We start from the raw sequence: 26403 nt of genomic DNA, 5'->3' as shown, positions 1-26403 counted from the left end.
ATAATGCCAATTGTTGATGAGGGATAGTGGCAAATACAAGCCGGGATACCGCACAGTACATCTCACACAGCTTAACACTGCCACACAGTGGATTGAACGTCAGTGTGCGCTTGAAAATTTTCAAACATTTTAATCATCCGGGTAAGAAAAAAGACATATTACGACTATTTCATAACGTGTTCACCTGGAAATGTTTGGGAAAAGAAAAATCCATGAATTTTGATCATTTCTTTTCAGAATAGCATCATCCAACAAACCTCCCGGTTCCGAGGACCTGGGTTCGATTCCGGCCCCCGCCTGTGTGGAGTTTGCGTGTTCTCCCCGTGCCTGCGCGGCTTTTCTCCGGGTGGGCGCGTGCAAACATTATTTGGACGCTAAATTGCACCGTCATTGTGATTGTGAGTGCGGCCCGTTTGTCTCCATGTGCCCTGCGATTGGCCGGCGACCCGTTCAGGGTGTACCCCGCCTCCTGCCCGATGACAGCTGGGATAGGCTCCAGCACTCCCTCGTGAGGATAAGCGGTAAAGAACAACGGATGGGTGTTTAAGAAATGACGATACATTCAACTCAGTGACTTTTTGGTCATAAACACGCATTATAATATACAGCTATACACAACTACCGTATAACGGTGATGATAATGCATTTTCCATGCAATAAAATGTTTGATGTTAAAATCGTGCACCTACTTTTGTTCCACCGAAATCACGTAACGTGCATGTTTTGTGTCCGAGCGGGCCGAGCCATTCAAACCGGAGCAAATTAGTCAGGCGCTGGTGGCTTCAGCGAGTCTCGGCCAATCAGCGAGCAGCGTCGCCAAAAAGGTCCCGCCTCTGACGAGATTCTTGGCCACCCATTGGCTGACACCGAGAGGCAGCCCATGTCGGGGGCGTGGCTCTTCCGTGACGGTGAGCTCCATCCAAAAGGTGCGACGCGGACGAGCTGCAGCCGGGAAGAGGACCACGACTGCCGGGGAGAGCGTCACGGTTGTCCCGCGGAAGAGAACGGCAAAGGGTGGACCTGTCGAAACGCACCAAAAAAAAAAAAAACCAAAAGGAGCTCGGTAAGGAAGCGGAACAAATCTTACGATGGCGTTTTTGTTGAAGAACATCCGATAAACGTTGCTTGGATTCTTTGAGGATGAAAAAGACAGCTAACATGGCGAACTTACGTCACTCATCGGAACCGCGCGGTGCTGTTTTCGAATTGTTTCATCGACTGCCCAAAATAATAACGGTATAATAATAATAAGTTCGCTTTACGTGGGTGTTTTTGTTTGTTTGTTTATTAATTATTATTACGAAATTGGTCCACCTCTCACATAACACCTCAACTTGTTAAGCGTTTTTCTACCCTTGACTGGTCGACCAATAACAAATCAAGTTTGTTGTACAGTAACAGGATGGACATCATGTGCGAGAAATTGTTATCGGAATGGCGCTCAAGGTTAATAAACAACAAGAGGATGGCTGCCGTGTACTTTATTAGCAGCAGATATTTTTTGCCGTACAATCCAATGTTATTACAGTCAACCTACAATTAGTTCCAGACTCACCTGGTGTGACAATCTGATTCTTGAAATAATAATAACCACCTTCCACATTCTTTTGATACAGTGAATACAATACACCTCCAGTTATGAAAAAGACAATACTTTCTTATATTATAATATTCCAAAGTGTACATCTGTACTCACCCTGGACACTATTGCATAAGATGACTTTAAGGGAAGCACGACGAAGACTCACGAGCTCAGTTCTCCAAATAAGAGGCCCGGCGTGCTCGCTTCACGTTGCTCTTTATCACTCCCAGTTCAAGTGTAAAGCTGACGTCGAGCGGCACTCCGAGGCAAACGTTCCAGGCGCAAGTGGTCCTGCTGCAGACATGAAAAGCGACACGGAAGTCGCCAGGAGGCGAGCGCAAAACGGCGGCCGCGGCCGGTCGGCGTCGGACAAGACGGCGGAGCCCGTGCGGTGGGGGAGAGCTTGGTGAGTTGCAGCACGATGAGCGGCGCTCCTTTCTCACGGTGAAAACGCTGAAGGGTGCGTTTCTCTGCGGTGGCGTCCCTCAGGGAGGTGGACTGGTTCTCTCTGCTGAGCGTGGTGGCCCTGCTGTGCTCGGCGCCGTTCATCGTCTTCTTCTTCGTGATGGCCTGCGACCAGTACCGCTGCTCGCTCGCGCAGCCCGTCCTGGAGCTCTACAGCGGCGAGGCCACCCTGTCCTCCATCTGGGCCCGGGTGCCCTCCGTCACCTGGTCGGCCGCCAGGATCTACGCCGGCTGGGTCGCCTTCCAGGTACGAGGGAGGAGAGAAAGGCCTGTTCTGATCCGGTTGTAGTCGGTTTTCCACCTTGTTGAGGTTGCTCAAAGTCTGGCCCCCAACACAAGTTTGACCAATCAAGACGAAGTCAAATCAAAGTCCCACCTCCAACATCAAAGAGGACGGTGACCCTATTGGTCTGAAGCAGTCATTTGGGGCCCGTTCCTTGACTGGCACCTGCCGCCCTGAAAAAAGTTGGCAAGTTTTGGCAGGAGGCAGCCATTTTGGGCAAATTCCTGCAGCAGAGCCCACCGGAAACTTGGAGAGAGAAAAAAAATGGCGTCCCCGTCACCAGTTTCACCAATGAATATAAAATGTCCCCCCCAAAAAAAAAAAAAAAAAGTCTGAAAGGAGCCATTTTGGCTGGAAGCAGCCATTTTGGGCAAATTCCTGCAGCAGAGCCCACCGGAAACTTGGAGAGAGAAAAAAAAATGGCGTCCCCGTCACCAGTTTCACCAATGAATATAAAATGTCCCAAAAAAAAAAAAAAAAAAAAAGTCTGAAAGGAGCCATTTTGGCTGGAAGCAGCCATTTTGCGAACATTTAATCCTCCCATGAGAGAATTTCAAAGAGCAGGTATCTTTGTGACGCAGAATAAAAAAAAAAAAAACAACAAAAAAAACAGGACAATGTGGGAAAAAATGATGTCGAGGAAATAATCGACGCAGACAACGGGTGCAAACCAATTGCTCGCAGGTGCTGTTGTACACGTGCGTGCCCGACGTCCTCCACAAAGTGCTGCCCGGTTACGTCGGGGGAGTTCAGGAGGGCGCGCGAACCCCCGCAGGTACCGACGGACGCGCTCGATTTACGCGAGTGGTCGTGACCCTGTGACCCCCCCAAGGCCTGGTCAACAAGTACGAGATCAACGGGCTGCAGTGCTGGCTCGTCACGCACGCGCTGTGGCTGGCCAACGCCGGCTACTTCCTGTGGTTCTCGCCCACCGTCATCTTCGACAACTGGATCCCGCTGATGTGGTGCGCCAACGCGCTGGGCTACAGCGTGGCCACCTTCGCTTTCGTCAAGGCTTATTTGTTCCCCACCAACGCGCGGGACTGGTGAGGACGTCCGCGTTTCTGTTCATTTTATTGGCTATTCTCTACTTTGGATTCTTTTGTACCGGAACGGTCCCAAATTTCTCTGCCCCCCCCCCCCCCCCGCAGCAAGTTTACAGGCAACGTCTTTTACAACTACATGATGGGCATCGAGTTCAACCCCCGCGTGGGCAAGTGGTTCGACTTCAAGCTCTTCTTCAACGGGCGCCCGGGCATCGTGGCCTGGACCCTCATCAACCTTTCCTACGTGGCCAAGCAACGAGAGCTCTACGGCTACGTCAGCAACTCCATGGTGTTGGTCAACGTCCTGCAGGTGGGCGAATTGGGGCCGGCGGCGCTTGGACATCTCGCCAAATTTGGATGGGGAAGGGGGCGGGGGGTGTGCACACTTCAGCAAAGAAATGTAACACTCGAAGGCACCGCGATGCCCTCCCCCCCCAAAAAAAAAAAAAAACAACAACTTTTTCAATTCGTTTAGCTTCAACCAATCATGTCATCCAACCACTGACCTGCTGGTTAGCGTAGCATGCGCACGCAGGAAGTAGCCTATCCAGTTCTCCAAATTTGGTCACGTGACGCGATTGCCTGCCTGTAGTTGCAAAGCACGATTTTTTTTTCTCAAATGAAAAGCTGTAAGACACTTCAAAATCCTTTCTTGGCATCGAGATACCACAAGATGGTGGCCAAGCGCTATTAAAATGAAACTCTTCAATTGACTTCAACGTAGTTCCTTGGCTAAAGCGCGGGCCTCGCAGTTCTGAGGTCCCGGGTTCAATCCCGGACTCGCCTGTGTGGAGTTTGCATGTTTTCCACGTGCCTGCGTGGGTTTCCTCCCACATTCCAAAAACACGCAACATTCATTGGACACTCTAAATTGCCCCAAGGTGTGATTGTGAGCGCGGCTGTTTGTCTCGATGTGCCCTGCGATTGGCTGGCGACCGGTTCAGGGCGTACCCCGCCTCCTGCCCGTTGAAGGCTGGGATAGGCTCCAGCACTCCACGCGACCCTCGTGAGGATAAGCGGTGAAGAAAATGGATGGATGGATGGATGGATGGGTAGTTCCTTGGCACCAAAGCAACGTGGAATGTGACTTTGCCAGAGGGGAAGAGAGGATGTGGACCCCTACCCCAAGCAAAATCTGAATATGTGGTTCACTGGGTTATGTTTTCACACCATACGCTGAATCATTAACGTGAGGAAAAATATGGTGTTTTTTCCTTTCATTCAATTTGATAGACAAGTAAAGGAAGTGACGAGCTCAGTCAGGGAAAAAAGTGCAAGTCTGAAGTCTCGGTAGACGCGATTGTCTAATAGCTGTTTGTGATTCGAGGCCATCTACGTGTTGGATTTCTTCTGGAACGAGACCTGGTACCTGAAGACCATCGACATCTGCCACGACCACTTCGGCTGGTACTTGGGCTGGGGGGACTGCGTGTGGCTGCCGTACCTCTACACGCTTCAGGTCTGTCCGGGCAAATACTTCACGCGTCCTCTGTCGGGAACTGAACCATGGCGGCGTCTCGATTGCTCAACTGAAAAACGCTCACCACAAGTACAAAGTCTAAAACGGTTCAGAATCGCTAACAGCTTTTGGCCCCCTGGTGGACTCTTGACCGGGAGCACCGTGATCGTAGTCAAAGTCTTGAGCTCGATTGTTATTTAATTTCACTTTATCCTGAAGAGGAAATCCTCACTGTTCCGTCTTATGATTGGTTCGGTGATCAGTTTTGTAAACTGGCCGATCGGTCGCAAAAATTCTGATCGTGTAAAAACCGCAAGTTATCAAAAAAAAAACTATAAGACGGCAAGCAAAGTCGCACTTTTAAGCGGTGTGGGAGCATTTTTTCCACCCGCATCAGCACTGATCAATCACTAATAACTGACTTCCAAACAAGCTGCAGATTTGGATCGTGTATCAAGAATTTCCTTCCGAAACTTGCAACTTTCCAAGGTCTTTTTTTGTCGTTTTTCTCTCGAGCGTCTTTCGAGGGTAAAACGGCAGAATATGGAAAAACGGGCGAAGCTGCTCTTGGCAAAACAGCTTGAAACGAGCGCGGTGTGACGTGCGGCGTTCCGCAGGGTCTGTACCTGGTCTACCACCCGGTGCAGCTGTCGGAGGCTCACGCGCTGGCCGTGCTGCTGCTGGGCCTGGCGGGCTACTACGTCTTCCGCGCCGCCAACCACCAGAAGGACCTGTTCCGCCGCACGCAGGGCGCCTGCGCCATCTGGGGCCGGCCCCCTTCCTACATCGAGTGCTCGTACCGCTCCGCCGACGGCGGCGCGCACCGCAGCAAGCTGCTGACGTCGGGCTTCTGGGGCCTGGCGCGCCACTTCAACTACACGGGCGACCTGATGGGCTCGCTGGCGTACTGCGCCGCCTGCGGATTCGGACATCCGCTGCCGTACTTCTACGCGGTCTACATGAGCGTCCTGCTGGTGCACCGCTGCCTGCGAGACGAGCACCGCTGCGGAAGCAAGTACGGCGCCGACTGGAAGCGCTACACGGACGCTGTGCCGCACCGACTCGTCCCCGGGATCTTCTAGCCGCGTTCGCGGCCCCCCCACCCCCGCACGAGGAACTAAAGAGCGCCGCCGTGGACCGAATGTCTTGCGGTCCGATGACTTGTGACGATCGCCACCAGAGACCGAACCAGTCACGTCTTGCCCGGCTGGCACCTGCGGGAAAGGTTCCGGTGTCCGTTTCATCAACGTTTTTGGACCGACTTCCTTGCATACACTGCCGATGACATGAGTTCAAAGTGGTTTTAGATCACGCGTGTCGAAGTCCGGAAATAGTGCACGTCATGCCAAATACCTTTTACTTTTTTTTTTGCTTTAATTCCATATCTTTTACAATCTATTTGATGGAACACTGAATTAGGAGCACATCTCTTTACATATATTTTTTATATCAAATTGCTAATTACTAGATATCCAACATTTATACAAAAAAATCAAAATCATGTAATAACGCTATAATAAGGGATTTCCCTTATTATAGCGTTATTACATGACCCTCATCCATTTTAAAGGTCGCATTAACAACTGGCAAAACCATCTTTACAAATGGTAGGAATTCAATAAGTGCTCACTCGGTAATGTTCAGCGTGACTGATGTGCACGTCATATGCAAAATTATAACACTTTCTCAAAAACGGTCGCTAAGGGCATCACAAAAGCTTCAATTTAACATGAAATATTGCACTTCCAAGACTGCTTTTGTAAAGTTTATGCATTTGAACGAGGATGCTCTTTGAAGCATTAATGCTGTGGAAACGTATTTATGAAAAAAAAAAAAAAAAAAAGATCATCATCCTCAATGCAAATGAATTGATGGAATGAAAAGCGATTTGATGAAATTCACGTCTCCGCTTCAAGCTGACATATTCCACGTGGCCGGTAGAGGGCAGCAAATGACAATCAAAGTTTACTTTTTGTTTTTTTTTTTATTTGCTGGTATGGTAATAGTGTCTTAATATCATATTTTGTGGGGAATTTTAAATGATATTTTTTTTGGGGGGGTGCATTTAAAAATAAATCTTATCTACAAATGACCTGGCCTGTCTGTACGTATTAAAAATGAAATGTGCCTCATGAGTTGAACTCCAGCCCTCCTGCAGTCGTTCAAGTTTTGTCTTTTTCCCCCCTTACATTTGCATAAAAGTTAAGAATTCTAGAATTTTATTTATATCAGCATGTAAATATGCAGAATAAAAACGTACTAGTATTCCCCCCATATTCACGTTTTTCTAAAAGCAGCGCCTGTGCTGTACGGTTACAAAACGTTTTAGCACACCAAACAATTGATTTCTATTTCACGCTTTCCACGTGGTGTGCAAAAGGTCCAAATGAGCGGGTTCCGTTCTGGATTATCTTTGACTTTTTAGCGTTGTGTCGTCAATCTCTCGTGATAATAAACTGTCAATAAAGTTGCAGGATTATTGATTGGTGATGATGATACATGGATGTGAACTCCTCCTAATATCTCTTATCAAGTTAATGGATGCCTCGAGCATCCCTGACAGGCAGGAAGTGCCCCCCCCCCCCCCCATGACAACAAACGGCCTCATTCAACCACAAGCGATTATGAATCTGTGAAAGGCGCGCATTGTCGGGCGGGGTGGGGGTTCGACTGCAGCTATTCTGAAGGGAAGCAACAAAATAGTTATGGCACGTCAGTCCAGTTTTGGGCATCTGTACTTCAGTAATTCTTTTTTTTTTATATATATATAATTATTATTTTATTTTATTTTATTTTTTTAAACTGGCCTCAGGTCAGCGCTGCTGACCTCGTTGCAGGAAGCGATGAAGCCCGGCTCAGATGAGACGACCAGAACCAGTCCGGTTGCGACCAGTTCACTGATCTGGATGAATGACAATATTCAAAAGGAAATGCTATATATTAAAAAAAATATATGTATCCTAATTAAAAATTCTTTCTTCTACTTTTACCAGAGTACAAATATTTGGTTTTCCATTCAAGTACTTTGGGGGAAGGGTGGCACCCAGAAGGAACTCATAGGGGGGAGGGGGAGGAGGGGGCAATAGTCTTGGCTGATTTCCCCGGGGGGCAAATTATTTTTTTATGAGACGTTTTCCAGGGTGAGCGCGCGTGCAAGTGTGGAAAGAGCGCACCTCGACGAGAGGAAAGTACGTGTTTTGTCAGCAAAAAAAAAAAAAAAAAAGAAAGAAAAAATTGCTGATCACACAAAGAACATTCCAGACATGATTGGACTCAGTCTGCTGGAGGAGAAACTCCCGTTGTTGTTTTATTACGCACCAAAATGATTTTACGTTTGTCCTTCCACATTTCTCAATCTATTCCAATTGTTGACAAAATTGAGTAAATTTGGAGTTCGCCTCCTTCCGAAAGTCTTGGGATTTATTTTTCACATTTCTCATATTTCCCAGGTCATTGTTGTTGCAGACATTTTGCACTTTGTCATAGTCCCACAATATACACATTTTCAGCAAAACTTTCCCATATTTAAAACCCGGGAAAGTGAATTCAAAGATTTGCTTGGAAATATGTCATAAATGTACTTTTTCTGAGTGAATTAGTAAGAGGATGACTTTATCCTTGAGAAATATTATTCTACAGTAACAATAGCCTAATGACGCACCTCTGGTTAAAATACAAAAAAATACACTCACAGACATTGTAAAATTAATCTCCCCCCACCAAAAGAAAATCTGCACCGACCGCCTGCCAAACGACTGCGGTTTTATGTCGAAACTGAAAAGGCGTGCGTTCCACATTCTAAAGGCAACTTCACAGATATCCTGCTGTTTGTGTCGCAAACGTAAGGATGACAAAAACTGCCATTTTCGAGCATTTCTTTTGTGCGTATGGCATCTTATTAAAAAAAAAAAAAAAGAGTTTGGAAGATTTAAGAGCCTGTCTTTTTTTTTTTTTTTTAACCTTTGACCCGGGGCCTGCTAATGGAGTGTCGAGAGCCACTTTGAGCATCAGACTAAACAGAAAGCCTCCTCCGCGGGCCGCCGAGGTCGAAAAACTTCGGTGCAGGCGAAACGTCTGCGACGCGTCAACTCATCGCCGCCTTGAACTTTTGCCACCTTTGAACCGCAGCGGTCATGTCGAGCCTGGAGGCGGAAGACGCCCCGGGAGGTCGGAACCGCGGAGGTCGACCGCAATCCGTTTGCCGGACTTTCAAAACAAAGCGGCTGGCGTCAGAAGCTAACGTAGCAGGTAAGATCTTTACTAGCAAACAAAAGTCCCACGCGAATCCACATCAGGTTCTTTGATTCCCTGAGAGATCCTTCCTGCCAAATATGACAAACAGACAGACTCAAGTGTAGCAAAGCCCTCAGAGAGCTGAAAGCTGCACGAAACCGCCCTCGTCGGCTAGCGCCAACCTTGCAGTCGACACCTCTCCTCGCAAACAGAGGGACTCGACCGCAATCACAGAAGATCCAAACAAAAGTCATTAGTTAGCAAAAGGCTGCTGAAAGAGAGTTCCACTAGCCAACAGCAAAGGAACACAATAACAAAGCAGCAAACAACCAAACTAAAACCAACACCGTTTTCCGCTTGGTCACCAAGAACACTTTTGTTAACGTTACGCCGTGTGTAGGGCAACTAATCAACGGGGAAGCTAACGTAGCAGCCCACGTCTCCACTTAATGGCGCTCCTGGCTGGATTTCCTCTCAAGCCAAATTTTAGCAAAACAAATACAGGAAGTAGTAAACTACTAAAATAGAACGAGTAAGAGCGCTAAACAACAGAGAACAGATCCGACTTTTTGTTGACCAAGCAAGTGCGTGGCAACTAACCAGACAGCAGCAGTTAGCACATCAAATTGAAGACGCTAAATCTCAAGCGACACTCGCAGAAGAGCCCGAATCAAAGTCATTTGTTCACAAAAAGCGCTTTGATAGCATTGGATGAACGTCGTTTTGACCCAATGGCAGAGGCACAAAGACAGGAAGTAGCCACTGACGCTTCTGCTAGCTCATTCAGCATAAAAAGCTAACAGTCTCCATTTTTCACAAAAAGATGGACCATTTAAAGCTCATTTTAGTGGAACTGTGCAATTTTTGGAGAGTTTGAACCTCAACGTACACAACGAACACCGTGCGAGTTATTAGCTTGTTATCTTGTGAAGTTTGACTTGTTCAAAAAAAAAAAGAAAGGAAAGGAAAGGAAAGGAAAGGCTTAGCGGCGGCTGGGAGGGATTAACAAGTAAAATCCCCAAATCCTGGTGTGATGAGGTAAAAATGAAGTCAGAGCCACAAAACGCCGGTCACGGATCAGCACACCGAGCGGTTCCGCGCTAAATTGGCCTCCTCCGAAATTCCGTCTTCTTATTTCCACCCAGTGGAAAAAAAAAAAAAAAAAAAAAAAGCAGATGTGGGATGTAACAAAGCACAAATGCTTGGCTGCACATCTTAAAAACATTTTTCAGGTATCTTGATGCATTTCTTTAGATGGCTTGGATACTTTTACTCCCTAAAAAAAATGGTGTACTTTTTCTGAAGTACACTTTCAAAACATTCAAAAAAACGACAGAAATCTGTGCATTTGAATGGGTGGATGATAGATAGATAGATGAAAAAAAATGAATGAAATTAAATAAATGGAGAAAAAAAAAGCCACATTTTATAATTGTATGTCGCCATCTAGAGGTAATGAAAAAGCTGTACACTTTAATTCCAATATACCACCGCCACCTCGAGACAATGAAAAAGTGTAGCCTACACTTTCATTCCAATATGACTGCACACATGTACAGTTGTGCTCGTACATTTACGTACTCCGACAGAATTTGTGAAATATTTATATATTTTTTTTAAAATACACAACTGAACATAACTTAACAACAACCATCAATTTCTTTATGGTTGTGTTTCGTTTATTTATAGTGCTTTCCTGAAATCCATCCATCCATTTTCTGAGCCGCTTATCCTCACAAGGGTCACGGGAGCGCTGAAGCCAATCCCAGCGGTCATCGTAAATTTGGACTTTAACGGTGAAATCCGATTTACAGCAAAATTCGAGTTAAGTCACTAGTGCAGGAACGGATTTCTGTCGCGGACCGAGGACTCCCTGTACGTTACATTTCCAAGGGTTTTTCGTTTTGTTTTGTTTTTTTTTTCTATTTTAAAGGACAGCAGTCTTACTTTACGTCCCTGTACTTCTACTTAAGTACTCCGTGTGAGTACTTTTTCCACGTCTGAAAATAACGCAGCGCGAGCGCATCATCGGGGATTTCACGAGCTTGTCCGGGCTCGCCATATCCGGAAAACGACAGCTGGTCCCGGTCCACAGAGGGGCCGACTGCACGCACGTGTTTGGTCGCCGTTGGAGACAGCCGGTGGAAATCCAGTTGTCCGAAACCGCCGGAGCAGATATTCCGGGCTCGCCGGGCCGAGCCCCGACAAAGTATGCCGGCGACGTGGCGAGCGTGACGGAGATTGCTGGAAATATTGGACGCCCGCACAAAAGCGATTGCAATACGTTGGTTGGGGGGGAGGGGGGGGGGGGGTTATGTATTTCAAACATCTCTGAAGCATTTAATACTTTTTGTCACCATCAGGATTTGTTTAGGTAACAATTGCATATTTTTTCCAAGTTTTATAATTTTGTAATCAAATACATTTCATTTTTTTTCTCTAATATTTATTACTTTAGATTATTTTGGTTGTCTTTTTTTCCACTATTAGTGAATATCTAATACTTTATAAATTTCTAATATCTATGTACTGTATCTCTTTTTTATCGTATTTTTCATGAACCCATATTTGGTCAATTTTCTGATGTACTTCAAATATTTGATGGGATATTTGTCTAATACACTATTATTTTGAAGTATGTTTTCTTGTAAAATGTATGTATAGCTTTTATTTGTGGATTCTCATCAAATGTGTTATTTTTTCCAAACAGTCTAATATTTAACTCGTATTTTCCATTAACTTCTTGTATTTTTATTGCAAATGTAATATATTTTTTCCTGATTTGTGTTATATTTCTTAGCACTTTTGTGATTGTATATTTAAATATTTCTCTCATATCTATGTCTATTTTTCTGTTTTTATTTTGTATTTTTGAGTCATTTGTGGAATCTTTTTCTCTCCCCCCAATGAGTGTTTTTGTATTTTGGATGATCATCTAAAAATGTATTTGTCTTTTTTCATAATGAACAGAAAATATATTTTGTATGAATATTTGCGCATTTTTCTAATATTTGTGCATCTTCACCTCATATACGTGTATTTTTGGGAAGTTTTTTAAGGATGTTTCTTTTAATGGTTAATATTTTGTATTTATGAGATGGTAGCACGGTGGGGCAACTGGTTCGCGCATCTGCCGCCCGGTTCTGAGGAACGGGGTTCAAATCCTGGCCCCCGGCTGTGTGGAGTTTGCACATTTTCCCCGTGCCGACGTGGCTTTTCTCCGGGTGGGCACTTCGGTTTCCTCCCACGTCCCCCCCCAAAAAACATGCATGAAATGCAGACTGTGAATTGCCCGTAAGTGTGAGAATACCGTCGTCGTTTGTCTCTCTGTGCCCTGTGATCGCCTGGCGACCAGTTCAGGGTGCTGCCCGATGACAGCTGCCAGAGGCTCCAGCGACCCTCGTGAGGATAAGTGGCTCAGAAAATGAATGGATGGATGGAAGGATGGAAAATTGGTAGATTATAATCAGGGTGTAGCGACTCATTTGATCAACAATTCCTTTGAGGGTTCACAATTGCCGATTCGACTCATCTCTAAAATGACAAAAAAAAAAAAAAAGTGTGTGAAATAAATAGTTGGACAGTGGACAGTGCAGCTGAAATTTATTACCCAATTTGCTTTTGTTTCTTGTAAAGATATCAGATGAGACCCATTTTGGTTACACAATTATCAACCTTGAAGGGCAAATGCTTTCATTTCAATCAAGTGCAACTAAAAATATGTTCAAGATGGATCAACAGCCGGTTTACGTGCTACCGCTCATGTTGTTTTTCAACAGAAAAATGTTTCACAAATGCACTTTCTGTACTTGAACAGGAAATATGTAATACTCGGAAATGTTTTCCTCCACTTTAATACTTACCCAGTGCTATCTTGTGGTGTTGTGTTAAGATGCAAAATGTCCGCATGGTGCGTGTTCATTGAAATTTTAAATCTCGTCGATTGAAAGTCTGCAGGACGTTCCAAAAAGTTGAAGTTTAGCGCCGGTGAGGGTGAGATTCCTGCACTGCGCATGCTCCTCTCCCATGAGTCCCTGCGCTCTTCACGAAGAGGATCACGGGAGATGTGGTTTTCTTCTCACACCGCTCACCTCAACAGCTCCAGAAAAAAAAAATAAAATGAAATAAAATACTCCCATGATCCCCTTTGACATCGCTCACAGACTAATTTAATCTTGATGTTAAAAGTCATTATTTCCTGGTATCAATATAATCGATTAATTACTTTTTAAAACGATATATATATATATTTTTTTTTTCATCCAACCAGGCTTACGAGCCGAGGCGAGATCGATTCAGTTGGATCAAGGGAATACAAATTAATGAATCCGTATTATTATGACTTCTTGAGTTGTTAAATAATTTCATCCATTTCATTTTGGGATTTAATTATTTTTATTCTTTTTTGCATGTTATCCTTTTTATTTTTTAAACTATGTTCGAACATTTTATGCAATGTCATTCTTTTCGAAATTTGCACAGTCCATCTAATATTGCATATTATTTTTATTGTCACCTTTTTTGTTGTAAAGTTTCAATGTTCTTGTAGATGTTTGTCTTGTGCTGGTGTCACATTCATATGCACGTTTTAATAGTGTTGTAAATCAAATATTTGATCTATTTTCAAAAGTATTTTTGTCTCATATTTGTGCATTTTTATTTCATGTACGGTTGCTTTAGCTTTCCAGGCTTGCCAATGAGCAAATGTGTACCTAATGTTCCGACTTTGTTCCCCTCCCACGATGCAACTTGTTCCCCGTCTCCACATTAATATGGTCGCGTTCACGTCAGCCATTTTTCTCCCAACCCTAACGACGACTGCAGCTGCTCAAATTGTTTCGTTTCCAGTAAATCTCGCCCACATTAGCGCTAATCGCCTTTGCCATCCATCTTATTCACCCCCCCCCCCGGCCTTTGTCTCGCATATGTTATCGAGTCAGCGTGTCCCACAATGCTTTGCTGTCCTTTCCCTTTGTTCCACACGTCAACGTCCGCGCTTCGCAAAATTAGCTGTGAGCTTTGGTCCTCGTCCACGAATAAAAGCCAAACATGTGTTGGCGTTTGTGAATGACATGATGATGATGAGGATGAGGAGGAGGAGGAGGAGGAGGAGGAAAATGTCGAAGACGATCTAAACGCTCCGCTCCACGCCCGGCGACTCGACTCGATATTTATGCTAGTTTCCGCTGTCAGCCAAGAGGAAACTGAGCAACATTGTGTCAGTTTTCAACAGTTCTGGCAAAATTGTTTGTTGGTCTTTTCCCCGTTCAAGTCGTTATTTATTGACTACCAATCAATCAATTTGACAATTCAATATTTGAGCCGCTATGGAAGGAAGGCCAAACTGCAGCAGAGGTGAAAGATTTGTGGCGTCGCGCTGCCCGATGCTGCAAAAAAAGGTCCAAACGCTGACTTTTGCTGGACGCTCACGCCCATATTTGGGCATCAGGTCCAAGCGATGCTGTCCCAGATGCGGGGGTCACCTCGACTTCCGCGTCCTCCGCCGACACGAACAAAGTCGCCCGCTCGGCAGCTTCAGGACCTGCGGCGCGTTGGGCCGCGTTCAACGACACGCACTAAATCGGGGGTGTCAGACTCGCGCAACAATTTAGTTACGGTTTCCGTCAGAGGGCCGTCATGACTGTGAAACCGTCAAAAAAAAAATTCAATCGCCTCAGCATATTTCCACGCAGAATTTAAAATCTAGTTTTGCAATCAGAAATCAGGGAAAATCGTTTTTGCAACAATTGTTCATGTTTGGTAAGACAAAAATGGTTAGAAAACCTCAATATTATCATATGTCATGTCATTATCCAAGCCACTTATCCTCACAAAGGTTGCTGGAAAGCTAGAGCCAAACCCAGCTAGCTTCGGGCAAAAGGCAGAGTACACCCTGAACCGGTCGCCAGTCAGCCACAGGGCAGATATTGACACCATCGCAGAGCGGGGATCGATCCGACGCTGCCCGCACCAAAGCAAGGTGTGTGTGTACCACTACACCATCAGTGGCCATTTATGATATGACAATTTGAAATTTTGGTCCAGATCTTCGCAAGAATCATGGAAGTCGACGCACGTGATTTGCCTTTGCGGGCCACATAAAACCACGTGACGGGCCAAAATTGGCTCCTGGGCCTTACGTTTGACACCCATGCCCCTAAATCACCAATCAATATTTATGATTGATGCTCTCATAAATGTGCTAGTGTGGGCTCACCGCTAGTAAAGTTTCATAAAAGATGAGTGGTCAAAGTGTAAACAGCCTTCAAAATCTTTCCATATTTTATGCGCGATTATAAGGAACACGTGAATGTATGAAAAGGTGCTGAACGCACTTACCTGGCGTCACTATCTTGGCCACGCCCCTTAAAGGCACACATCCAACTCACTCCTTCTATAACAAAAAGTATTTCACCTCTCAAAAAAAAACACTTTATTTCTTTAAACTCTTTCTCTGAATAATCTTTGTTTTGTACATTTTTCATCTTAAAATTATGACTCATATATATATATATATATATATATATATATATATAGAGAGAGAGAGAGAGAGAGAGAGAGACTAACTTTTAATCTAAAAATGCTACAAAAAACTAAATATGTGCAAATTTAGTTTTATATCTTTATTTTGAACGCATACTACTTTGTTGTGATAAAATTGTAACTTTAATCATAAAAATAAAACTTCCTCAAAGACACACTATATGACGTCAGTCCGTAGGCCACGCCCCTCGGTGAAAGATGAATACTCCGTAAACCGTGATTGTTTCTTTACTACTCCTTCATTATGTTTTACTCGCGATGAATTTATACGATATACTGTAATGTATTTATTCTCTACTAAAAAGTCTTATTTTGGAGGGGCCGGAAGGGATCAGTTCCGTTTCAACGTGCGAGTAAATTGAGCTGTACAAGGTCGCTGGCAGATCAAACGAATAACTCGAACGTCAATTTATTCCGCGCGGGCGGCCGCCAACAATCGCTTCCCACGCTCACAAAATGTAGACGCGGCGCCGTGCGCGTGGAGCTCAGCGGTCGCTCCATTAGCCTGATGGACTTTTTATTAAATTAGAAAATCTCTCTCTCTCTCTCTCTCTCTCTCTCGCTCGCCCACAATTACATTAGTGCTCTTATCTCATTTTGCTGAGGCTGTGCAGGCAGTGAGGAGAAGGGGGGGGGGGGGTCGGGGGGGGGGCAAAGTTGCCTGCAGAAGGTGGGACGAGACATCATAAATACAAAGGTTAATTGTTAGGAACGGACAATATACGTGGACGGGCGCGTCTGCGCTAGCTACACTCAAAGTTCATCGTAGAAAGCACCTTGGAGGTGATGGCACCTTAAAAAAAAAAATAATAATAATAATAAGAAAGAAAAACACACACACACTGTGCAACAAGGGCCGTTTCATTAGGGACACGATCCAACGCAATCCTTTCGATTATGTACAGAAAACGAAGCTAACGGTTTGTATTGTTTAAAATTGGTGTGCAGTATAATTTTTAAACATTTGCTTTTATATTGCCGATATTTGGATTTTGACGCGCCAACGATGGTGTAGCGGCCAACACACCTGCCTTTGTTGCCAGTGGCTCGGGATCGATTCCCGCCTCGGCGACGGTGTCGATATCTGCCCGGCGACTGGACCGGCGACCAGTTCAGGGTGAAGCTAGCTAGGGACGGGCCCCGGCTTTCCCGCAACCCTTCGTGAGGATAAGCGTCGAAGAAAATGGATAAATGCAAATACTTACTTTGTACTCACGCCTCTGACGTTTGATTGGCGAGCAACAGCATCAGGTCGGACAACCGGAGGCGACGCGCGCCTGGAATGTCGCATTAAGCGTGTAGTTGCGCGTTTGTGTGCGCAGACGACAGGGCGGCCCTGCCCGACTTTAAATGAGGGTCTTCGTTAACAGCAAGCGTTCAAATAACGACACAGACCAGCTCGCGCACTCACGCGGCGTCTTTCTTGGACGGCTCTGGGTGTCGCGTGCATTGCACACCTCTTAAATGGCTCCAATATGAATCCATTCACCACATTACAAAAGGTTGGCCATCTTTTTCCCCCTCACTGTTGTTGATTGAGAAATGTGAATGGACGAATGAATTAATGAACAAAGACTAAATACACACACACACGTGACCCAAAAGGATCTAAAGCGGTCACAGGAAGTGACATCATCGATCGACACTCCCGTCAATGGCTAATGTTTAATCCTGGGCTGCGCTGACCTTCGCTTGTCCATTTATCATGTGTGCGTTTGTGGACGAGTGGACATGAGAGAGAGGTGCCTTGACATGTGATCTGAATTTGTTCCATCATCAAGCTCGTGAGTCAAAACACCCACGTCACAAATCGGATCTGTTTTGCAAATTTCAAATGTTGCCGTGAAAAATGAAAAACAAATCTTAAGCCGCTGAAGCTTTGGCAACATCGGACAAGACTGCCCCGCCCCTCAGTGACAGCTTTGAGGTCAAAGGGCAACGCGGTGATGGATGGTGACGAAGGAGGGCGAGGACCGCAGGGAGGTTCGGGCGGTTCAAGGAAAAACAAAAGAATAAGTGACCTAACGGGAAGATCGAGGCGCATCTCGCGCGTCACACCGAGAAACAAGGAGCGCACACACGTACGCGCACCCACGCGCGCACGTTCGGGTTTTTTTTTTTTTTTTTGCCAAGCGAGCCGTTGCATTTCCTCCGGTGCGGTTCCGGGCTTTTAAAGCCGAGGTGAGGACGGAAGCGCCGGAACGGGCCGGCGAGATGGCGGGAAGCGGCAGGAAGCGCGGAAACAGAAAAGGGCGGGACGTCGTGTCCTGCCCGCCGCCTTGGAAATTCTGGGCGCGTGCCTGTCAGAACAAATTTGAAAAATGAACTCAACACGGTCGATATTAAACTCACCGATGGTGTACAAGTCGTCGATCCGGCCCCGTGTCTCCCCTTTTAGAAAAAGACATACACCCGTCCATTATTTGAGCCGCTTATCCTCACAAGGGTCGCAGGGGCGTGCCGGAGCCTATCCCAGCCGTCAACGGGCAGGAGGCGGGCGTGGTACACCCTGAACCGGTCGCCGGCCAATCGCGGGGCGCCTCGAGACAAACAGCCGCACTCACAACCACACCTACGGGCGTCCAATTAATGTTGCACAATTTTGGGATGTGGGAGGAAACCGGAGTGCCCACCCGGAGAAAAACCACGCGTGCAAAGCCCGCACAGGCAGGGCTGGGATTTGGACCCGGGTCCTCAGAACTCTGAGGCCAAGGCTTTACAGCTGCGTCAGCGGACCGCCTTGGGTGAAAATATGCTGACCCAAAATCTTTCAAAAATGGCCCAAAATTGTGCCGCTTTAGATGAAATGTACAAAGTGTACGCAGGTTTCAAAAGATGGCTGAAAATCACCTGGAGGTTACACGGATTCAGATAGAACTCGTGTAAATCCTCAAAAGTGAGGTTGCACAAATTCAACAAACAATGCTAAATTAATATTGTTGTAAATACCACAAAATTGGTAGAGTTGAAAAATAAAGCCAATGGAATGCCCCAAAAGTGGTGCACATTTATAACAACAGCAACAAAACTCCAAAAGGTTCGAGCGTGATCAACCAAAACTGCCGTCAAGCCCTGAAAAGTTTTCAAAGGTCAAATAAGATGACCACAAAACCACAAGGCTGCGTACGTTAAAACAACAACAAAAAAGAAAATAATAAGACGCCGACAATGCCGTAAAAAAATGTCGAATTGTCTTCAAATCCACCAAAATAAAACCGGGAAAGCTACAGGTTGAAATAAAACGATTGAAAATCCCCACAAAATTGCAAAAAGTTAAGTAAAGGTTCAAGTAAATCCCCTCAAAAGTTGTGCAGTGGGGGGCGCACGGGGGGAGGGGGGGGTTACCGTAATACCTCCAAAACGGGGCTTACCATCAACCTTCCAAAAGGTGTGACGGGAAACAAAATCCCCCCCCCCCCCCCCAAGTGTCAGAGGTTAAAATAAGATCTGGTTCGCCGTGCACAGAGTGGAGGTGACAAATTTCCCATCTTATTGGAAGGCATCGTTCGGGGGGGGGGGAGGGGGGGGGCATCGTAATCCACTCAGAAGGTTTCATGTTCATCATCGCAGCTGCACGCCGCAAATAGGCCAAAAGCAGACGAGGTGGCAGATCAATAATAGCCTGGAAATCTCCTCACGGGGGGGTGGGGGGCGCATTCCGCAGGACAAAGACGAAGACCCGTTTAGCCGACGGCAGAGACAACAAGCATCGCGTTAGCGCCAAAGCCCCCAAATGACGGGAGGCCACGCCGCTCAAATTCACAAACGCGCCCGATTTCCTGCCACAACTGGACCGGATTGCGCTGAATTCGCCAAAACGACGACAATTATTTTTGAAAAAAAAAATGACATTAACAGCTGTTCATTTAAAACGAAGAATGAAATAGTCTGGATAAGAATCTTTTCCAAAGCGCACAAAAATGTAACAATACGCAAAATGCAAAATACACGCATTTGTTTTTCACTTTGGTGATTTAAGTTAAAAGTCAAGAGAATTCAAATAATTTCAAATTTCACCTGCGTTTTTCGGACGGTCCCGCACACACACACACACACAGACACACAAATGTAGCGCGCACCACGTGATGTTTTCCCGTTTGCGTTTACTGCATTCCGTAATTTTACGAGCCGTCTGCTGCCGCTGTTGTTGTTGTTGTTGTTTGTTGTTGATAACGAGTTGAACGCTGTGCGCGCAGGTGGAATGTGGCGGCTTTTCTTGTTTTTCTTTCTTTTAATTTTTTGGATTTTTACGGGCCGCAGGTGGACCGAACGCTTCGCAAACATCATTTGCCAAATGCGGACGTGGAAAATGTCTCCCCTTCGATTGTGCTCGACTAGAATGAGAAGAAGGCACGTTTTTTTTTTTTTTTTTTGTTGTTTTGTTTTGTTTTTGTAACCAGGAAGGGATTTAAAGGTGACCCGAGACTCTTTTTAGGAAAGTGCAACGACAACGTATTGTTTTCTTTTCGGGAAATGGACGCGCTTATTTTTTGCTCTTTTGAGTCCTGCCTCCACAAGTCGTCATTGGCTCGCTCGCAAACGTCAATCATGATAGCAGGGCCAGCAATTTCCGACTTAATTGTTCTTGTACCCTTTTGGGGGGCTTCATTTACTTTTTTTTTTTTTTACTTTCATTTTTTGTAGTAGTCAGTATTTTTAGTCGGCTTTTAGTACAGTTTTACTTCAAAGCGAGCTAGTGAGCGAAATTGAATTAAGACCTGGTGGTGACTTTGTTTGTTTGTTCAAGGTTTTTTGTTTGCTTGTTTTGATTTGAATTGGCAACTGACGTCTAAATAAACCTAAAGGGACAAAACTACAATTAATATTTTATTGGCAGGGGGGGGGGGGAATCCCAAAGTAGGTTGCTAGTTTCAACTTTATTAGACAGAGGGTTAAAATAGCACTTGAAATGTTGTCTATGGAGCTAATAGATAGCCAGCGTTTGACCCTGGAGGGGGTGGGGGGGTGTCACTTTTATTTGCCATCATTTCCTGAAGGAAAATTGCTCCCAAGTCCAAACAGGAGCGTCCTGGAAAAGATTGCGTGAGTACGCGCTCACTCGCTCGCGTGCACGTTCACGTGTTTGACTTTCGGCTGTATTTGTGTGTTCATGTCGAACTTCCTGTTTGACGTTCTCACTGTCAATCGACTGAGACGGAAAAGGGACTTCATTGTGCCGCGTTATCGACGTGCCGCCCTCGCGTCAACAACCGCTGCCCACTTGGCTCAACTGCTCAGTCTCGGTGCAATTTGGCCAAGTCGGCAATGGTGGAAAATCCCACTAAAATGGGGATAAGCGGCCTTTGGAAATGGATGGACGGATGGATGATAGATGGGTACATAAAAAATGTACACGACAATGTACGAGCATAAACAAAAGTGTACTCAAATTGTACCAACAGTAAAGAAAATAATACTAAATTGTGCCAAGTGTCGTCACAAAGCCTCACTTTGGACTAATTTGTACAAAAATGGCCCCACGCAAAAGTGTCAAATGGACTCGCCATCCATCGATTTTCTTAGTCGCTTATCCTCACAAGGGTCACACCCTGAACTGGTTTGCCAGCCAATCGCAGGGCACGTGCAGACAAACGACCAGTCGCACTCACAATCACACCGACGGGGGCAATTTCGAGTGTCCAATGAATGTTGCGTGTTTTTGGGATGTGGGGGGAAACCGGAGGGCCCGCCCGGAGAAAAGCCACGCAGGCACGGGGAGAACATGCAAACTCCACACAGGCGGGTCCGGGATTGAACCCGGGACCTCAGAACTGTGAAGCCAACGCTTTCCGGCTGCCCCCACCGCACCGCCCGTCAAATGGACTAAGTGGAACTAAATTGCACCAAGTGGTAAACTGTCATGCGGATTTTTGGCGAAATGACACAAGTGAAGGTTGTTATTGTTTTATAGATCTGAGGGTGAATATTGCAATTTACAAATCCCCTTGAACTGTTTGCCGTTTTCATTTTTGAAGCTTCTGAGTCGATCGAAATGAGGTCACAAATTCATTTCCACGGCTGGCTGTGACGTTGACGTTCGGTGATGTTTTGAAATGCGGAACTTGCGCCTTGGCCGAGTGAGCGAGAGCGAGAGATAGGGGGGGGAAAATACAATAAAATCGATCTGGGCCACGGCGAACAATGCGCTTCCTGCCAGCGCAGCGGTCCCGACCTGAAGCGCCGATTCCGCTTCCTGCGAGCGGCGCACGAGGTCCCCCGGCGTCCGACGCGGGACGGGAAGTGAGGCCCTGCGGAGCGTGACCTCAGCGCAGGAAGCCGAATCGAATTTGCGCAAATACACAAATACTGGACGTCAAAACTGATTCGTACATGTACATGATTCGTACAGAGAGCTTGATAATATTGTTGAAAACGTGGCAATCGCTGTCCAAACTAAATAAAGACCATGCTGCGCTAAATAATATCATCCTGGAAAATATTTCTCTAATTACAAAATTTGTTCCGGATGTCATTTTGTAACATGAAGTAGAAGTGCATTTTACATGTAAATAGCCTAATCCGTTCCGAGCCCCAGCCAAAAATAAGCATTCAACGTAGAGAATAATAAAAAATTATGTTCATTTACATTTGGTGTTGTGCGATTATGCGAAGAGAAGCCCGAGTGTGACAAGTAAAAAACATCGTGGGGGGCGTGGGAGGAAGAAAACATACGTACAAACATACGCGCGCACACAACTGAATTCCACCAAAGTTTCTCGGGGCCACGGTCAAGAAAGATTAATCAACTTGCAAAATCACAAATGAAAAACTCACAAAAAAAGTTGTACTTTTATCAATGTGCCCGAGCACGTGGCAGCGTGTGAAAGCGCTCGGTGACGAGCGTCCAAGGGAAGCGCAAAGCATCACGGGTAAAGTTTGACATCCCTCCCAGCCGATGGGATGCCAGGGAGATGCTGCAGCGATAGCCAATGGGAGAGCGGCTGTATCCCGATCCAGGATGTTTACATTGGGTGGAATTTGGGGGCTGCGAACCCAGCGCTTATTTTTTCCTTTCGTATCCTGAATTTCCTTCGTAACTACGGACAAAACATTTTCCAGGAGGCCTTTTGTAACCTGAAGCTTTCATTACTAGAGACGGCTGTAAGTAGAGTAAATGACGTGAACCAAATTGCACTAAAATGCGCACACAAAAAATGTAAATCATACTAAAATCCACTCACCGATAAATATAAAATGCTGAATTAAATGTGAGCAAAATTCTACGATGTACAAAAATGAACACTGGAGGAAACCGCACAAAAATTCTAACGTAGTAAAAGACAACAAATGGAATGAAAATCTACTTAATCGTAATAAATCCATTTTGAAACATTTAATTCACAAATGACTCAATCGAAAAAACCTCGTTGCCCTATTTTCTGTTTTTTTTTTTTTACACAAATATGTTGACTTTGAAGCACTTTTTGAACTTGAGTCTCAAGTAAAACTCACAGCATTCGAAGAGTCTTCTTTTTATATAATTTTTTTATTATTATTATTATTATTGTGTACATGTCCAGCATGGCTTTGTTAAAACACTCAACTAGAGGTGAACACACGACACTAAAATGTATAAAATCTTCAAAACAATCAGTCAACTAATTGGAATGTTGTTAAAAAAAAAAAATAAATCACGAATCACATAAGACACAAAAGACTGAATGAGGCCATCGCGGTCACGAGAGGGTGAGATGCTGACAACCATCCAGGAGCTCCTGAGCGGGTGGCTTCGTTAATAATGTGTCAAAAATAATAAGAACGCCACAACAATAAAAACAACGCGATCCCCCAAAGAAAACGACAAAAAAAGAAGCGTCCTCCATTTATTTGCAGCTCCCATCGCGACGCGAGTGGTCATCAACCCTGGAAGGAGGGCCGCGTTCAACACAGTCCGGTCGACGGAACTTTTACGACGCCCCGGAAGCTTCCAGAACCAGGGACCCGACCGGGAAGTGGTTTTGACGTCGGGGGTTACGGCGGCAATTGCCAGGACAATCTCAACAAGTCAACGAAAATGGCGTTCATACGCAATTTGGACCTTGGCCAAAGTGTCAACTTTTGTTCCAGTTCTGACGTCCCAACCGTGGTACGCTAGAGTGACATTGATTGGCAATTGAGTTTAGTTTTTATACTTCACACATGACGCAAAGCAGCTGCGTGAAAATGCACAAAGCTATGGAAAATATACTTTACTTAAGTGGGAATTTTCCCCCAAAATTGAGTCTGGTCCGCACTTCCTGCTGTTCTGCGTTTACACCCCGCGTGGGAAATACCGGCTTGATCAGCGTCTACGCCACCTGAACCGCGTTACGACAAACCCTGCGGTACGAATTGGTGAAAAGGAGAAAAAAAAAAAGTACAAATCAGGTAGTACGCCACGGTGTAAATTGTAAGTTCGGATCTCCTGTTCGGGCTCGGACGCGGCAATTTTTGCCAGGCCTTCGACTCCGACACACGGGCAGCTGAACGCAAAATAACGTTTCGTTCCCAAAACCACGCGGCACGGTCGGCTTCGATACGGTTCTGGTTGGTTGTACGCGCAACAAAATACGATCTCAAAGCTATGCTACAAAATCGTGAACAGAGTGAAACAAGGGGAATTGGTGGAAATACGACAACATTTAGAGAGGGGTTGTGCTAACGTGGGACAAGATTTACGCAGGAAAATTAATTTTTTCCCCCCCAAGAAAACAATACAGCCTGGTTCAGTTTGGTACAGTTTCAAGGGTACGCTATGACAAATGACACGCCGTCTTATTATTACGCCCAAAGACCCCACGCCGGGAACATAAACCTGGTCAGGATCTCGTGGCGCTGCGCCACGCCAATCCAACTGCACCACCAGGTGGAAAAGGGACTACGTTTCCAGTGGGTCGGCACCGTGACTGGAATTGGGAAATGAATGCTGAAGAAATCCCGGAGATTACAGAATTCTGGACAAGACAAGATGAAGGTCACGTCACAGAGACTTTGCTGAGTCACTCTGATCATCTGGCGTCCATGGATCATGTCTGGAGGTGAAAACCAAGAACGAACGAAGAGACGCAAGGGGGTGGGGGCGGGGAGCGGGGTTCTGCTTTTAGCGCTGATTAGCTGCCGCCGGCCCTCCCCGGCGTTGAAGACGGACAGATGACACCGTTTCCTGGCAACCGCCATCGACTGCTTCCTGTTAACGCAGCAATGTGTCCTGGTGGCTGTCCCCCGCGGGGGATGTCAGAGATACTTAATACCTCCCAATCATATCAGGACCAGAACTATGGACGGGTAATTGCTTTATCGGGGTTGTCTTTCTTATTGGGACGCTGTAGGTCTAGAGGTTTCTTTTTTTTACTTTGCAGACGCAAAAAGCTCCAAAGACCTGGTCTACGGGGGTGGGGGCTGTCAATGTTCATATGGAGGCTTTAAAGTTAGTAAACAGAAAGTGCTCCTTCCTACTGAAAGCTCGGGTTTCCTTTTCAGCCAGCTGCTGCCTGGCTACACAGGGAATTTGGGTCATGTGGCGCATTGCCAGTTTGGCCCCGGTTCCCACTGGCCCTTCTCGTCTGAGATCTACAAACTGCTCCCCCCCCCCCACGCCCCACCCCCTTTCCTTGTCTCAAAAGGCAGGAAATTTGTTCTTTCCACGCATGTGTAACCTGAGCTGAGCTAAGTTAAGCTAAGCCGTTCAGATAAAGCATCCCTCACCGAAGTCACGGTTCGTGTTAGCATGTAGCTCGCTGGCTTCACGTGGAACTACAAAATTTCCAGTATACTGTAGAAAAACGCGCACACACAAATATTGTCAGGTGGTGGCCATGTTGGCACAAACGTTAACTAGCACCATTGCGCTGCTCTTGTCGTACCTGCGGTCGTAATAAATGACGACCGCTAAAGCTAACTACGCTCATAGCGTGGGAACAGGAAGTGGCGATCCTGTCATTCTTGTCATCACGGGAGATTTGAGCAAATCTCGCAAGACTTTCTTCAAAAGTTATTCCACTATAGTGAGTTTCATTGCAAAGGGGTAAAACATAGCAACAACCAAAACATAAGCGCATCGGTTGCGTTTTAAACTGCTTTGACACTTTTTTGAAGTAAGGAAGGTTAAAAATGTGTTTTCATTGAATCCCAGTTGTAAATTGGAATGGATTTAAAATGAGAACAAATTTCACGTGTACTGACACCCCGGAGAGGATTGGATTCGGCTTTAAAGGCATCAACATTGGCTGAAATTGGGTAGCCATTGGGCAAAATCTCCAGGATAAATTTGTTCTGGAGGAACCTCAAGAAAACTAACCCAAAAAAACTCAAAGTAAACTAAACTAAACCTAGCCCAAACCCGATTGACCCAAAACGGTTTCATCAAATGAAGTCATCAAACTTTCACGGAAGCCGTTTCCCCGCAGGCACTCGAAAGCAAAACGGCAGACGTCGCCGTCTTTGTTCTTGCAACACGAAAGCGTGTTTGGGGTCCTCGGGGGTCCAGGTTTCGGGTCAGCGGGGTCCGGCGGCGTGTGCGCACACCTGCTGTCTTCAAACGAAGCGGCTTAGCCGCCGTTCACGTGAGATCCCGCATCTTTACAAATAAGCGTCGGCTGTAAAAAGTCCATTAGAGTCCAAACACTACATTAACAGCCGCGTTACACTTCTGTCCCGTTTTAAACGCACGGGGCCGAGTTTTGACGCCCCAGCGGAGGCGACGGGTGGTCTTCCTGTGTGACTTTCCCCCCCTCTCCGGTCTGTCTGAGAGCGAGCCAAATAAATTTTAGGCAAGCGCTTCCTTTTAGAGAGTGTTTACAGACGCTTTTTAACA

At 45.8% G+C, this 26403-nt stretch overlaps 1 protein-coding gene and 1 long non-coding RNA gene across 5 annotated transcripts; one reads left to right on the top strand and one right to left on the bottom strand.

Moving 5' to 3' along the window:
• The first annotated feature begins 655 nt into the window (after positions 1-655).
• Positions 656-7086, top strand: dhcr7 (7-dehydrocholesterol reductase). The gene is made up of 8 exons (XM_061813560.1): positions 656-1063; positions 1813-1988; positions 2072-2294; positions 3015-3105; positions 3163-3376; positions 3482-3686; positions 4704-4835; positions 5453-7086. Exons 1-8 carry the CDS (start codon positions 881-883, stop codon positions 5915-5917), a joined length of 1689 nt encoding a protein of 562 aa, XP_061669544.1. The 5' UTR covers positions 656-880; the 3' UTR covers positions 5918-7086.
• On the bottom strand, positions 891-17209 carry LOC133497662 (uncharacterized). Of its 4 annotated transcripts, XR_009794077.1 has the most exons (4): positions 16817-17209; positions 12932-13167; positions 7663-7737; positions 891-1020 (listed from the first exon to the last, which is right to left on the bottom strand). It is a non-coding gene; the product is annotated as an uncharacterized LOC133497662 (long non-coding RNA). The 4 variants fall into 4 exon arrangements; XR_009794078.1 differs by lacking the exon at positions 7663-7737 and having other exon boundaries at positions 892-1020; XR_009794076.1 differs by lacking the exons at positions 891-1020; positions 7663-7737 and adding an exon at positions 11960-12602.
• Between the last annotated feature and the right edge of the window lie 9194 nt (positions 17210-26403).

Source organism: Syngnathoides biaculeatus, chromosome 3, assembly GCF_019802595.1.
Source record: "Syngnathoides biaculeatus isolate LvHL_M chromosome 3, ASM1980259v1, whole genome shotgun sequence".
In the NCBI taxonomy this organism is placed as follows: domain Eukaryota; kingdom Metazoa; phylum Chordata; class Actinopteri; order Syngnathiformes; family Syngnathidae; genus Syngnathoides; species Syngnathoides biaculeatus.
This window is presented reverse-complemented; position numbering and strand designations above follow the sequence as displayed.